We start from the raw sequence: 12,642 nt of genomic DNA, 5'->3' as shown, positions 1-12,642 counted from the left end.
TGCTTAGATTTGTTATGTTATTCTACTAGTCAAGTTCTATTTGATACTTTAGCATAAAACCTTATTCTGAATATTCTTCACTGTATGGGATCATTGCCGTCATTTTGTGGAGCCATGTTGGGCCGTTTTTTTTATCAAACACATCAACTCATTTCTGACTTCATTCAACATTCGAAAAAAAAAAGCAATGTTGGGGCTTCTACTCAAAGTAATCAGTTAATCAGTTGTATGAGAGCACCAACATTTTATTTACTCACAGACTTGCAGCTAGTTACCGCTTAATTTGCAGTAAATTGGTTGTATCCATGCAAGCAACTAGTCTCAAAGGCAAGTTTGGGCTTCGTGGCTAAATGCCACATAGTAAAACTCTCAGTTACCCACGGGCCCGCCCCCTAAAAGCGATCGCATGGGAACGTATAATCGGGATAGGAACTATTCCATGTTAATCTTGGTTATAAACTATCTCTGTACCAAGTTTCGTATAAATCCGGTCAGTAGTTTTTGTGTGAAAGAGGACAAACATCCATACATAAAAACACATACATACAATAATATTAGTAGGATAGTAGAAAGTATACATAGTAGAAAGTAGGATAAATAAGGAGTCTAAGAAATCTGCAAAACTCCCTCTTTCCGAACACTATTCTTTGGTCCAAGAAAATATTAGAATAGAAGGTCAAGAATGCCCGACAATCGTCGTTCAGTCTACAATTTATGTTTGTCACGTGACATTTGTACCTTCTCGCTGTTAACCTTTTCATGAACGTGAATCTATATTTGCACATCAATATTATATAAACAAAGTCTGATATCAATACAAATATATGAATGGATTTGTCTGTTTGTAATGTTAAACAATTGTTTATTACCATATTTACTCGACTTATGATGATCTAAGAGATTTTATTGTTTTTGACTAATTTTTGATTTTTAGGTCAATTTTTGAAAGGCTCGACAAAACCACTTCTTGTCATTTTACGTGGGTTTACTTAAAGTACCGGTGGAGTCTCAGAGTGTTGTGGCGCAACGTTGCGCCTATGTCCAACTGTCGTCAGTGGGCCTCGATAAATCAAACGCACAATTGATTAATTACATGTAAGTTGAGTTTAAAGAATTTAAAAGAGCTAAAAAATAAAAAAATACATTAGAAAATCAAAGGACGAAACAGAAGAAGTATGGAATAAAAAAAATCGCGGGTAAAACCGTAGTCCTTGACTTGTCTGTTGACATAACCTAGTGAAGTGGGTTAAAAAAGTCTGGTGAGACGCTCAATGTGAAATACTGTGGGACACCTCCCATGAGGCTAGGAGCCAAACAGTTCGAGCGAAGATGAAATATTTGTAGAGCTCACTTTTAGATCAGTCGTTGGGATATAAAAAATCAAAGTACTTCAACATTATAACAGAAATTAAGAAACTCTTTAATGTAATTTTTGTGTAGATATGGGTATTCACTTTAATCCATAAAGCCCCGCGCGGTGCCCGGGCACCGCGTTTGACATAACGCGACTTTTCCCTATAGCCCCGCGCGGTGCCCGGGCACCGCGCCTGTCCACTCGACTTTAACACTTGAAATCATTGTTTACAAACTACTTTTGTATAAAGAAGTTGAGTGACATGTGTCGTTAGTGACATTTTCTATGTCGTGAACCAAAAACGAAACGTAATCTACGCGCCATTATTTAAAATTTGATCAAGACATTTGTCATTTGCGCGGGCCGTTGCGCAGTGTGGTGCAGTGTTGTTTTTTGCGGATTTCACAAATTTGTCTGAGGTTAGTGCTGTTTTTTCTTACTAATGTGATTATTTTGTTTATAATTATGCTATTTAGGTAATTAGTTGTAAGAAATACATTGTTATAACAATTAGATAAAGCCAGATAAAATCCGTTAGAATGTTTAGGAATTCCGAGTGATTTATTGTGATTTTGTTTAGTAAATACAGTAAAATGCATTATTTATATGCTATTAAGTAATTTGTGCAAGATTTCACGGCGATTTATTAATGTATTTATCCATTTTTTGTAAAATAATAGTAAGCTTAAATTTGTTGTTATTTATAAAAAAAATATATAAAAATGGCGGTTTGTTGACAAATGTTCAGCCCGTCGATTTTCGTCTTTATCCCGTTAGTTATAAAGTCTAAATCCGAGTGAATTTTTTTTTGTTTATTTTTTTTTATTTTTTTCTTAGGGAATGAAGTGTGTCGATAAATGTACGATATTTTTTTTTTAATCGATAGTGTCGATTGAAAATTGTAATGCTTTAATATAATTTTAATTAATTATTTTTATTACTTATGATAATATTACGTTTTGAATAGATAGTATTTTTTATCGATAGTTATGATTATATATTGTAATGAGTTTGAAAAATTTTAATTAATTATTTTATTTTTATTTATTACCTACTCATAATAATTTACGTTTTTGGTATTATAGTAATATAGTATTTATTTTTATTTGTTAGTGATGATTGTATGTTGTTATATTTTTTTAATTACTTATAGTAATAAAATGTTTCGAATAGATAAGTGTGTCGAAAGGTATGATTTTCTCCGTTTTGTTTTACAGAATGTCAGCTTGGCGTCCAAGTTACGAGGCTCCTCAAGACTTCATCGCCCTTCTCCATAACAGCAAAGACGAATTATTGTTTTTTGTACACATCTGAACAACTTAATTATAAATTGTCAATAAAAATGCCTTCATGATTTTGCATTTATTTATTTTTTCTTTTATTTTACATGTTTCATCGTAAATAAATATACTTTTTTTAATTATATTGTATTTTTATTTACAAATACTAAATACCTTACAAAAAGACCAATTATCGATAAAGTTTCAAAAAGTGATGGAACATCACTAGTTGTTTCAATGCTTTGCCACGTCAATGTTTATGTGGTTTTATTATAAACATCTCAACGTCTTTCATCTAATTGTTTACGTAATTAGATAGCATAGGCCCTTGTTCTCAATATTTGGTTTCAATATTTGTATATTTCTTGTAATCAAACTCACAGGATGGTTTTAAAAACTTCCAACTAGTAGAATATACATACTTTTTCGGTTTTTATTTGTTTTTTGATTCCTGATACATAGAAAATATATCTATTAATCTTTATTCGTTTATAGAATAATCAAATATAGTGTTTTATGCAGATAAAACTCGTTTTGTAAAAAACAATATTTTCCGACGCCATTTCCTGACAACCTTCATCTGCTGTCATTTTATTTTTGACATTTAGTTCCGGGGAGGAGTAGTACTCAGTTAAAAATGACAAGTCCACTCGTTTATATTATGTATAGTTAGCAAAAAAACTAAACCCAATCAGATTAAAAAAACAAATTATACAAAAAATATACCTGACAATGGAATTTTTTTTCGTAACCATTTATAACATTTTGCGTCTGTATTTTATAAGCTTTTGTTGCTGACTGTACATGTACTGTACAACAGGAAGTTCAAATGTAACGGCCGACGCGAAGGTAATTGAAAAACGGATCAATTTTTTTATTTTCATTTATTATTGTTGCTAGTTTTGAGAGTCGTGGGAACTGGGGTATATTACAGATCTGTAAATTAATAAAACCGTGGTTTCCAATGATATACGCAAAAAACATTGACAAAACGATTGTTGTAGTAAGGTTTCTTGCAAATATGAATAATGATGTTTAGTGATATTATGTTCTGTGTATATCCCTTGTTGGGGACCCTAAAAAATAAGTTTTTAAGGTTTTCACTGCACAAGCATTCGGCTAGATAAAAATTTCATATTTTATCTGAACCTTTAATCTAATAATATAATCACTAACGGTGTGAATGTTCGGCCCCGTACCTACTGAATTTCCAATTAGTTAGAAAATGCTTAGAATAATACAAATAGCGCCAGTTTAATATAATTTTCATGCTTCATCGTCTATTGTAAATAGCAAAATTTTGGCCTAGAATCAAATAATAGTCCCTTTGCTTACTACTGGGAGGGTAAATGAACTATTATTATAAAAAAAAATTGAAACAAACTTGAATAGTTCTGCATGCATTCGCGTGATACTCAGAAGGTCACGCTCGCTAGATTTGTGATCATACGACGACAAATTGGTTAAGGCGAGGTTTTACTGTGGCGACTCGGTCGGAGAGATATGCGAGTAGTCGACGTAGCCTCGATATATTATGTACGATCGTATCTAGAAGTATGATTTTTGGCAATTAATAGGTATGGTCTGGAATGGAAGTAGTACCTAAGAAGAATGAAAATGAGATTAAGAAGAATAATAAATTCAAAAAAAAAGAATAATGGTTAATATATAAATAAGCACATCAAATACATCATATTGCATTAGAAAAAAATGCATATGTCCAATCCCTTAACTCAACTTACGTATCTGTTCATTGACAAACTTTGTGACATTGTGGTTGGCAATGAAGAATTGAAGTGAAGTGAGCTTTGTTTTGTTAGAATACTTTATAGGCAATCATAGAAAACTAAATTTAAATTATGAAAATCTATCCTACTATCCTACACTTTTACTTGAACCATTCAAGCTTAATTTTCAATTTTTACCATCCTTTAAATGACCATAGCTAGGGCAGGCATTGGACATTCATTTTGATATAGAAAATTATTTCCAATCCCATATAGAAAAAAAGGATTTATTAATTGTTCGATACCCGCTCCTAAGCATTTTTTTTGCTATAAGAATAATGTTTACAACTCATAGTCCTACTTCTGGCTTATAAAGTAAACATGAGACAAGAGGAAACAGTTTTATATAAGGTCGTAAATTTAAGCATAACCAGTCGATACAAGGTGCTATAAATAGGTATTCAATGGCCTCATCAACTACGGTTACCGTATAGGAAAGTGCAAATACTGATGGACGGGGAGAAAATGAAGATGTAACGAGTTTACAAGTAATGAAGCTAAATACATATAAAAGCTTTATAATATTTATACATTTTAGCTTTATTATATTTGCGTTAACAGTTGAGCTAAGATAAAGTATGAAATAATATTAGCCTATGAGCGTCCTGGGTATAGGCCTGTTTCGATATACTATTTACTTATTTTATACCTAACCTAGGTATAAAATAATGTTTTTATCGTCGTTAATTCTGTATATGATTATTTTAAAGCTCTTCATGATTTTAGGGGCCACTACTAAAGATTGCCGTTGCCCTTGCAAAAGTAATAAACGAGTAACCAAACGAGATATTTTTCTAAATAAAGATTATGTAAGAACCCAAAAAAATGCGACTTCTTAATGACAATGACATTTGTCGTGTTGGTTACGTATTATGAAGAACCAAAAGCTACTAATTAACAACATACGTTTCTTAAAATCTATATTTAATCATTATCGAGTTATAACAACTCTACAACTTTACACCTGCAAAATCCCATTTTAAAATCAACAATTCCCATCGACAACTTTGTTGTTGAAAATAAATGTAATTGCACATTTAATGTTTCAACAATTTAACGTAATGTCGCGTTCACAGCATCCCGCTCTAAGTTCGGATAACCGTTTGATAGACAATATCTGGCTTGTATATCTGTATCGGCCGTCGTTATCTCGGCTCCTGATACAATGCTCCCGATAAAATTGAAGGCTTTGCCTTGTTTATCTTACTTTTGTGGCGGATCGCATCAGTGACAAGACAGTGCGGTCAAAATGAACAGTAAGTACCTATTCGATTATTTTTTTATATGTTAAAATTATCAAGTATTGAAATATTGCGATCTTGCTTATACTTTCTCATGGATGGGAGGTTATTGCGTTTATTAATTACAAGTCTAAGTTTAAGAATTTAATTTTCCGGACTCAGTTTGGACTTCTAATGTTTTAAAAATGTTACGTAATATATCTGGTGCAAGTTTTATTAAGTTTTTTATACTTTATGTTGAGGTAAAAATAATGCTGTGTGAAAATAATGTATGAGAAACGTGACGTACACTTGGATTTAAATTTAATTATTTCCTATTAATTTTCCTATTAAGCCAAAAAAAGATAAAAATCACAAGATCTTATGTAGCATGGAAGAAAATAAAAATTTTAATCGATATATTTAGTAGGAATGTTAGTTTATTGTAGGTCAATCAACAGAGGTGCATGCCGGACCATAGGCATGACATTTTGGAACTAAAAGTCTGCAAAGTGTCTGTATTTTGTTTTTAATATGATTTAATATTGGTGTAAATATTTCCCTTTGCATCCGAAATTAGTCAGGCAGTCTGACTAGTTGTATCACAAGTAATTAACCGAAACGTCGTTCGTTTGAACTTTTTCCAAAATACGTGTCTAAGCAAGTATTTAAGCCTATCAGTTGAAACTCTAAGCACAATATAATGTAATGAACCTAGCTTATACAGTATTTAGTTAAATCTTGTTAAAGTCTATCATCCCATCTTCATCGCGTAAACTTATAACAATGTTATAAAGTTAGACTTATATTAGACAAATTGAAATACTCGATGATGGCATATATTCAGAATATTGAGTGGATGAAAACGGTACATATGTGTTGGGGTCTTAATTAAATTATGCAAAATTTTGATCGATTCGTTTCAGTAGAAGTTTCTGGTAACTTGTTTATTTACTTAAGTATCTGTTTGACATTGTTAGATAGGAAAGGAAATTAATTACAGAAGAAAATAAAATTATAAGACAAGAATAGAATAATTCGCATAGACTTGAAAAATACATTTTTTAAGAAATATCCGAAGGTCTCTTCTATCGAATATGTTTTTTCGAAAAACGCGAAGCACAATAACTGATGTACAGGGTAGCCTTATGTCGTCTCATCATAAATTTTCAATTGTACACGAATTTATATAAACGGAAACGTCTTTTTTTTAAGGAAAAAAATGGGACGTCACTGAAGAAAATAGTTATTTAGCGACATGCTTTAACACTATTGTGTATGTATTTCGTATTTGTCTAGTTTAAATTGATCGCAGTGATAACACAAACTGCTATGCTTGTACAATTCAATAGTCGGTTGTGTGGGATTCTATTAAAATCAATTGGAAAATTGCACAAGGTATTACGGCGTGGGGAACTTTGTTCACCATGGATTATTCTAGAGCTAGATTAATTCAACGTGGTACGGCTAGTAACGGTCAATTTTGGTATATATTTTTCATACTATGTCGCTTGCAGCACCTACAGTAAAATAATAATAAAAATGTCCTAAGATGCTACCGTTCGGCAAAGGCAGATCAGTGCCGAACTAAGACAACTATTTTGATAAATTATAATCTATTTTGATCAGAATGATGCAATAATAAATATAATTCAAAACTTTCGAACTCAACCTCGCAGTTATACAATTTTGATGAAACATACCTGACAGGTTGATTGTATACTTACACATCTGGTTTTCGTTGTCATTCTGACTTCAATTCCTTGTCGTGTTCTATATCATGAATTTAGCTTTTTCCACAACAACTTTATCTAAAAAAGTCAAAGTTGTACGGGTAACTAAAATTGGTGCTTAATAATAGACTTCCTTTATAATTAATGCGATTATCTATTCTAGCAGCCGTCTGGCTTTTCTTCTGTGCGGCCGCGTTGGCCAGCACCTCCGCTCTCTCAATCCCTTTGAGACAAAATCCGGAGACACTATGTGCTGGCCAGGAGAACTTCCTGAGGATCGCCAGCATCGAGAGCTGTTCCCTCTACTACCAGTGCTACAACGGCAAGTCCTACCTGATGGAGTGCCCCCCTGAAACGTGGTTCAACGAGCAGGAACAGGTAAGGGATAAAATAGATTTTTCTCTATTAAACTAACTTGTACCAAGAAATTTAATTCTTGGTAGTGAGGTCTCACGTCACAGATATACTTTCACAAAGGCTAAATAATAAGTCATTCTTTATAAATTTTGTTTTTAGCCTTTTTTATTTTAATGATCACGAAATGAATTGTCACTTAGTAGTTTAAAAAAATCATGCGTTTCGTTTTCTACAAATACCTTCATTCGTCTGAGAAGATATTTAAAAATTATGAATTGAAAGATTTTGAAAGATGCATCTTTGATATTTACGTAGTAAGGTTGTATGGTAGCACATAATCTTGATAATATTTCATAGAATTTCATGTTTTATCAATACAGTTGTTGACAAGTTTATCTAACTTTCAAAGTAATGTCGACAGAGTTCAGATAAACATCACTTTTCTGAATGATAAATACCAAATGTTGTGAGCTATACCAAAATCAGTCGTAAACATATTATTAAGCCTTAAATGTATAATTAAATTAGCTTCCTTATGATATTTATACTTTATATTCCAACAAAATACTAGGTATCTGATAATTGCTTTGCAGGTATGTGACTGGGCGGAGCCGCCAGCAAGCTGCGTTGTACCCGAGCCTGAGCCCGAACCGGAGCCAGAACCGGAACCTGAACCGGAACCGGAACCGGAACCGGAACCAGAACCGGAACCCGAACCCGAGCCTGAACCTGAACCCGAGTCTGACCCAGAAGATGAACCGGAAGCCGAATCAGAACCTGAAGGTGAGCCGGAAGCCGACGCTGAAGAAGAAGAGGTAGAGGAAGAAGATACCGAAACCCTGGCACAGCTTGACGTCGAAGGCTCAGGCGAGGAATGGCAAGAAGACGCAGTCAAACGGTTCGTCAAATCGTTCAGAGCAATCAAACAAGAAGAAGACGAGGTAGAAGCTGAGGCTGAGAATGATGAAGAAACTGAAGAAGTTGAGAAGAGACAAGAAGAAGAGGTTGCCGATGAAATCGACGGTGAATACTTAGAGGCAGAAGCAGATGCGGAAGATTCCTTAAAAGCCAAGAAGTTAGTGAGGCAAGAAGAGACTGAAATCAACGAAGAAGACGTTGAGGTTGAGGAAGGCCTGATTGAAATTGATGTAGAAGAAACCAAGAAGCGTCAAGAAGAAGAACCGATCGAAGAGGAAGGCGAGGACAGCGAAAACGACGCCGAAGAGGTCAAGAAACGTCAAGAGGAAGAGGCACAAGATGACGAGGAAGGAGATAATGATGAGGAAGAGGTAGAGAAACGTCAAGAAGAAGTCGAGGAAGAGGCAGAAAATGAAGAGGAAAGCGAAGATGCTGACGAAAAACTAAGGAAGCGACAGGAAGAGGAAGAGGCTCAAGATAATGAGGAAAGCGAAATCGCTGAAGAAGAAGAAAAGAAGCGTCAGGAAGAGGAAGAAGAATCGAATGACGAGGAATCTGATGACGCAGAGTCCGCTGATGAAGCAGAAAAACGTCAGGAAGAAAATGACGATGTGGCTGAAGATGAGGCTGATGACGATGCGGAAAATGACAATGCAGATGCTGAGAAGAGACAAGAAGAAGTAGAAGAGGAAGCCGCAGAAGAAGAAACAGCGTCAGAAGATTCAGAAGCCAAACGCCAAGAAGAGGAGGCTGATGATGATGAAAACCAGGAATCAGAAAACGAAATTGAATCTGCTGGTGAAGACAAACGCCAAGAGGAAGAAGGAGATGAAAATGAGAACGCAGAAGAAAATGAGAATGAGGAAGAGGTTGAAAACGAAGACGAAAATAACGAAGCACGTTCCCAAGAAGAGCAAGTAGATGAAGAAGTAGACCAAGTAGATCAGGAAGTAGACCAAGTAGAAGAAGATGATGAAACACTTAAAAGAGCAAAGAAGTTCTTCAAAAGTGTATTCAGAATGTTCCACTAGACTTCAGCGGCATTGAGAAATGTTACTTGAAGAACCTAGAAACAACTAGAAGTAAATTAGTTTTAATTGTAAGTTAGAAAAACTTTGTGCAATTTTGTAAATACGAATGTTAGTTATTAAATTATTTATTGACATTTGGCGTTCTTAATTTTCTTTTTAATTTATTTTTTATAGCGGTAAAAAAAATCTGAGCTCAAAGATTTAATACCTCTTTAGGAGTAACATGTCTGGGCCAATAGTTCAGATTCTCGAATAGCAATTTACAAACGAATTATATTATTAATCAACCAATAAAGAGAATCAAGAGAGAAAAGAGTATACAGATAAAAAGGGGTGCAGACAACACTGACGTCGGATCAAAGACATTATGTAGGTACTCTACTAGCTAGACTGCATGAAAAAAAATGATTATCTAAAATGAGCTTTAAAACCGTCTTATTAATTATAGAAACTAAAATATTTAAATACGTTTCAAAGTATATTAATCGTTCGTTTGTGTAAATCATAAAAAAGAAAAATATTTAATTTTCTACCATCACCACCAAACCCAATGATTAGTTGAGCTAGCAAGATGTTAGTCAAGGAGACACTACCGTCGGGAGCCCTCTCGCTCGGACCGATATAATGTCTTTGCGTCGGATAGATAGATAACTAACCATAGATAACTAATCTATGAAGCAAAAATGTTAATATATTGAAAAATTTTCAACAGCGACTGGACCGTGCAGTTCTATGGTAGGCTTTTTGGGTGCAGTCGGATAGAGAACTCATTTGTAGGTTGAAAAGAGGTGCATATGGCCAATGTGTGAATATTTAATTCTAAAATCTGAACTGTTTCTTTTTAAATAAAAAAGGTTCTGGTTATGACAAAGTGCAGAAAAAAACTTAATGTACCAGTATGTACATAGGTTGTCTACCAGCTGGGCAAAAGCCACAAATATATAGGGGTTGAACGATCAACAAAACATTGGCGAATAATAAATAACATTGTAATTTTTATTTAAAATTGCTTGGAAAGGTGCTGAAATAATACCACATGAAGAATCAATTTTAAGAATTTATTACATCATTTATTATAGTACAAAATAATCCTCAAATACAATAATTATTTAGGTATAAGTAACACAACCAAAGCAAAATATTATAAATTGGATTTGAGATGTTCATGTCACCGTAGGCCCACGATAATGGCGGCCGTAAATGCATTTAGGACATAAAATAAGTTTAAAATGGTATTTAGTTAACTAAAGTATTGACTGGTTTGTTAGAGTTATTCTACTCATTGGCAGTAACAATCTTACAATACTGGCAATTTATCCTCCGCGAACCAGATAGTCGTACGTATCGTACGACGTTCCCACAATAAGCAATAAGCTACAATATAAAAAATAAACTTCTAAAATTGTACACAACATACCAACAGTTTTTAAAACAAAGTACAAATAGGGTCGGCCAGGGTGACTGCCAGCTCGCACCGCTGGTACGAGGGACGAGACCTCGCCACACTCGGCTCGTAAATTAATTTAAAGTCAAATGTTCGTGTTTAGCAACAAAAAGTCCATTACAAATATCGTTACAGTCAAAGTGCGTGTTCGAGAGTACAGTAGCCAGCCACGAAGCCAAGCCAAGTACGGAATACCGTATGATTATATATTAAAAGTTATCATGGTCCACCTAACGCACAGTATAAAAGATGCAATGAGTAGATAAGATATGTGATGTGTTAAAATATACATAATATTGTATCTGGGCGGCGGAGCTGCGCGCTTACATTATATCGGCAGTCGGCCGCCCGGCCGCCGCCTCTAGCACAATGTTTACGCACATGAACAATATCACAAGTTACGACCAGCGCGCAGTTCCAACCGCCGCAGAAATATATAAGCCTAACCTAAAGCGAATACAATAGTAGTATAGTACTTGTGTAAATCTAGCGGTTTATAACAAATAACCATACTTTGACCAGACATTTTGCTAAAACGTTCCGCGAACGGTGCGACCGAGCAGAGCGTCGTTACTCAGCACACCTGTCTCTCGGAGCGCGCTGCCCGGCCGCGCGGACTGTCGCATCGAAAAATATCACCAGTGTATCCATGCCCGTCGCACCCGCACCGACAATACATCAAAACTTATCTAAAACTACAAAATATTACATCATAATATATAAAACCATCATGAAAATCGTAGTTAAAACATAATTATTAGAATGAGACAAATCGCAGTTAGGAAATAAATAACCAAATAAAACGACTATATACAAAATCGTAAAGCGGTGTCTGGTGCGGCGCGACAGTCGAGAGCTCCATCATAAACAATTCCTTCGTCCAAATCCTTCAGTTCCACGACTACTTGCCTATCGTCTACGGCGGTTACATGCAAATATCACGAGCGCGAATACATCGTTAGGTACATACATACCGTTAGTACAAACGTTCACTATAGAATATAAGCGTGCTCTTAACATTAATTGTATCAAATCCTTTGACGACATCGTTCAGTAAAAAAGTACGAAAGAGCTGCGGTTGTACAAAACTATTAGTAATATATTATTAGGTGGAGATGTGGGAGGGGGGGCATGCACTTCAGAACAGGCCCACGTCCTTCTTCATGTTGGTCTGCTTCCACGCGGGCAGCACCGAGAACTCTTCCTTGGTCATGCCGAAAGCCTCCTAGCAAAAAAAAAACAGTATAATTAGCAAAGAAATTCTTTTAATAGAAGTACAAAACATCTGTACCTAACCCAATATAAAAATCCCATCATCCGTGCATATAATTTATAGTGCATTATTTGCATCGATATTCACAATCTGTAAAATAAATTGGTAAGGTTTTTAAATATAGAATGAAGTCCGTTCAATGTATTTTTTTTAATTCTCAGTAAACATCTATTACAAAATTAGGATTTCATCAGATCCTCACGCCTCAGTCAATAGGCGACAAAAGGTTGCTCAAAAATTTTGGC

The 12,642-nt window shown here is 34.7% G+C and overlaps 2 protein-coding genes and 1 long non-coding RNA gene across 4 annotated transcripts in view; 2 read left to right on the top strand and 1 right to left on the bottom strand.

Annotated features, from left to right (window-relative positions):
• The first annotated feature begins 1,562 nt into the window (after positions 1–1,562).
• On the top strand, positions 1,563–2,700 carry LOC113501438. Its single transcript, XR_003401289.1, has 2 exons — positions 1,563–1,773; positions 2,572–2,700. It is a non-coding gene; the product is annotated as an uncharacterized LOC113501438 (long non-coding RNA).
• A 2,886-nt stretch (positions 2,701–5,586) lies between these two features.
• On the top strand, positions 5,587–9,814 carry LOC113501168 (retinitis pigmentosa 1-like 1 protein). Of its 2 annotated transcripts, none has more exons than XM_026882220.1 (3): positions 5,587–5,677; positions 7,538–7,752; positions 8,325–9,814. In XM_026882220.1, the coding sequence occupies exons 1-3, from the start codon at positions 5,671–5,673 to the stop codon at positions 9,678–9,680; spliced, it is 1,578 nt and encodes a 525-aa protein (XP_026738021.1). In that variant the 5' UTR covers positions 5,587–5,670; the 3' UTR covers positions 9,681–9,814. The 2 variants fall into 2 exon arrangements, with proteins under 2 accessions (XP_026738021.1, XP_026738022.1); XM_026882221.1 differs by having other exon boundaries at positions 5,630–5,677; positions 7,541–7,752.
• A 1,589-nt stretch (positions 9,815–11,403) lies between these two features.
• Positions 11,404–12,642, bottom strand: part of LOC113501174 (supervillin-like) — an 87,298-nt gene continuing 86,059 nt past the window's right edge. Inside the window, exon 23 of the mRNA XM_026882234.1 lies at positions 11,404–12,349. Coding sequence (XP_026738035.1) covers positions 12,263–12,349 — 87 coding nt within the window. The 3' untranslated portion in view covers positions 11,404–12,262. The remainder of the gene's footprint in view (positions 12,350–12,642) is intronic.

This window comes from Trichoplusia ni, chromosome 15, assembly GCF_003590095.1.
Source record: "Trichoplusia ni isolate ovarian cell line Hi5 chromosome 15, tn1, whole genome shotgun sequence".
Lineage (NCBI taxonomy): Eukaryota > Metazoa > Arthropoda > Insecta > Lepidoptera > Noctuidae > Trichoplusia > Trichoplusia ni.
The sequence above is the reverse complement of the archived record's forward strand: the minus strand, read 5'-3'. Positions and strand labels throughout refer to the sequence as shown.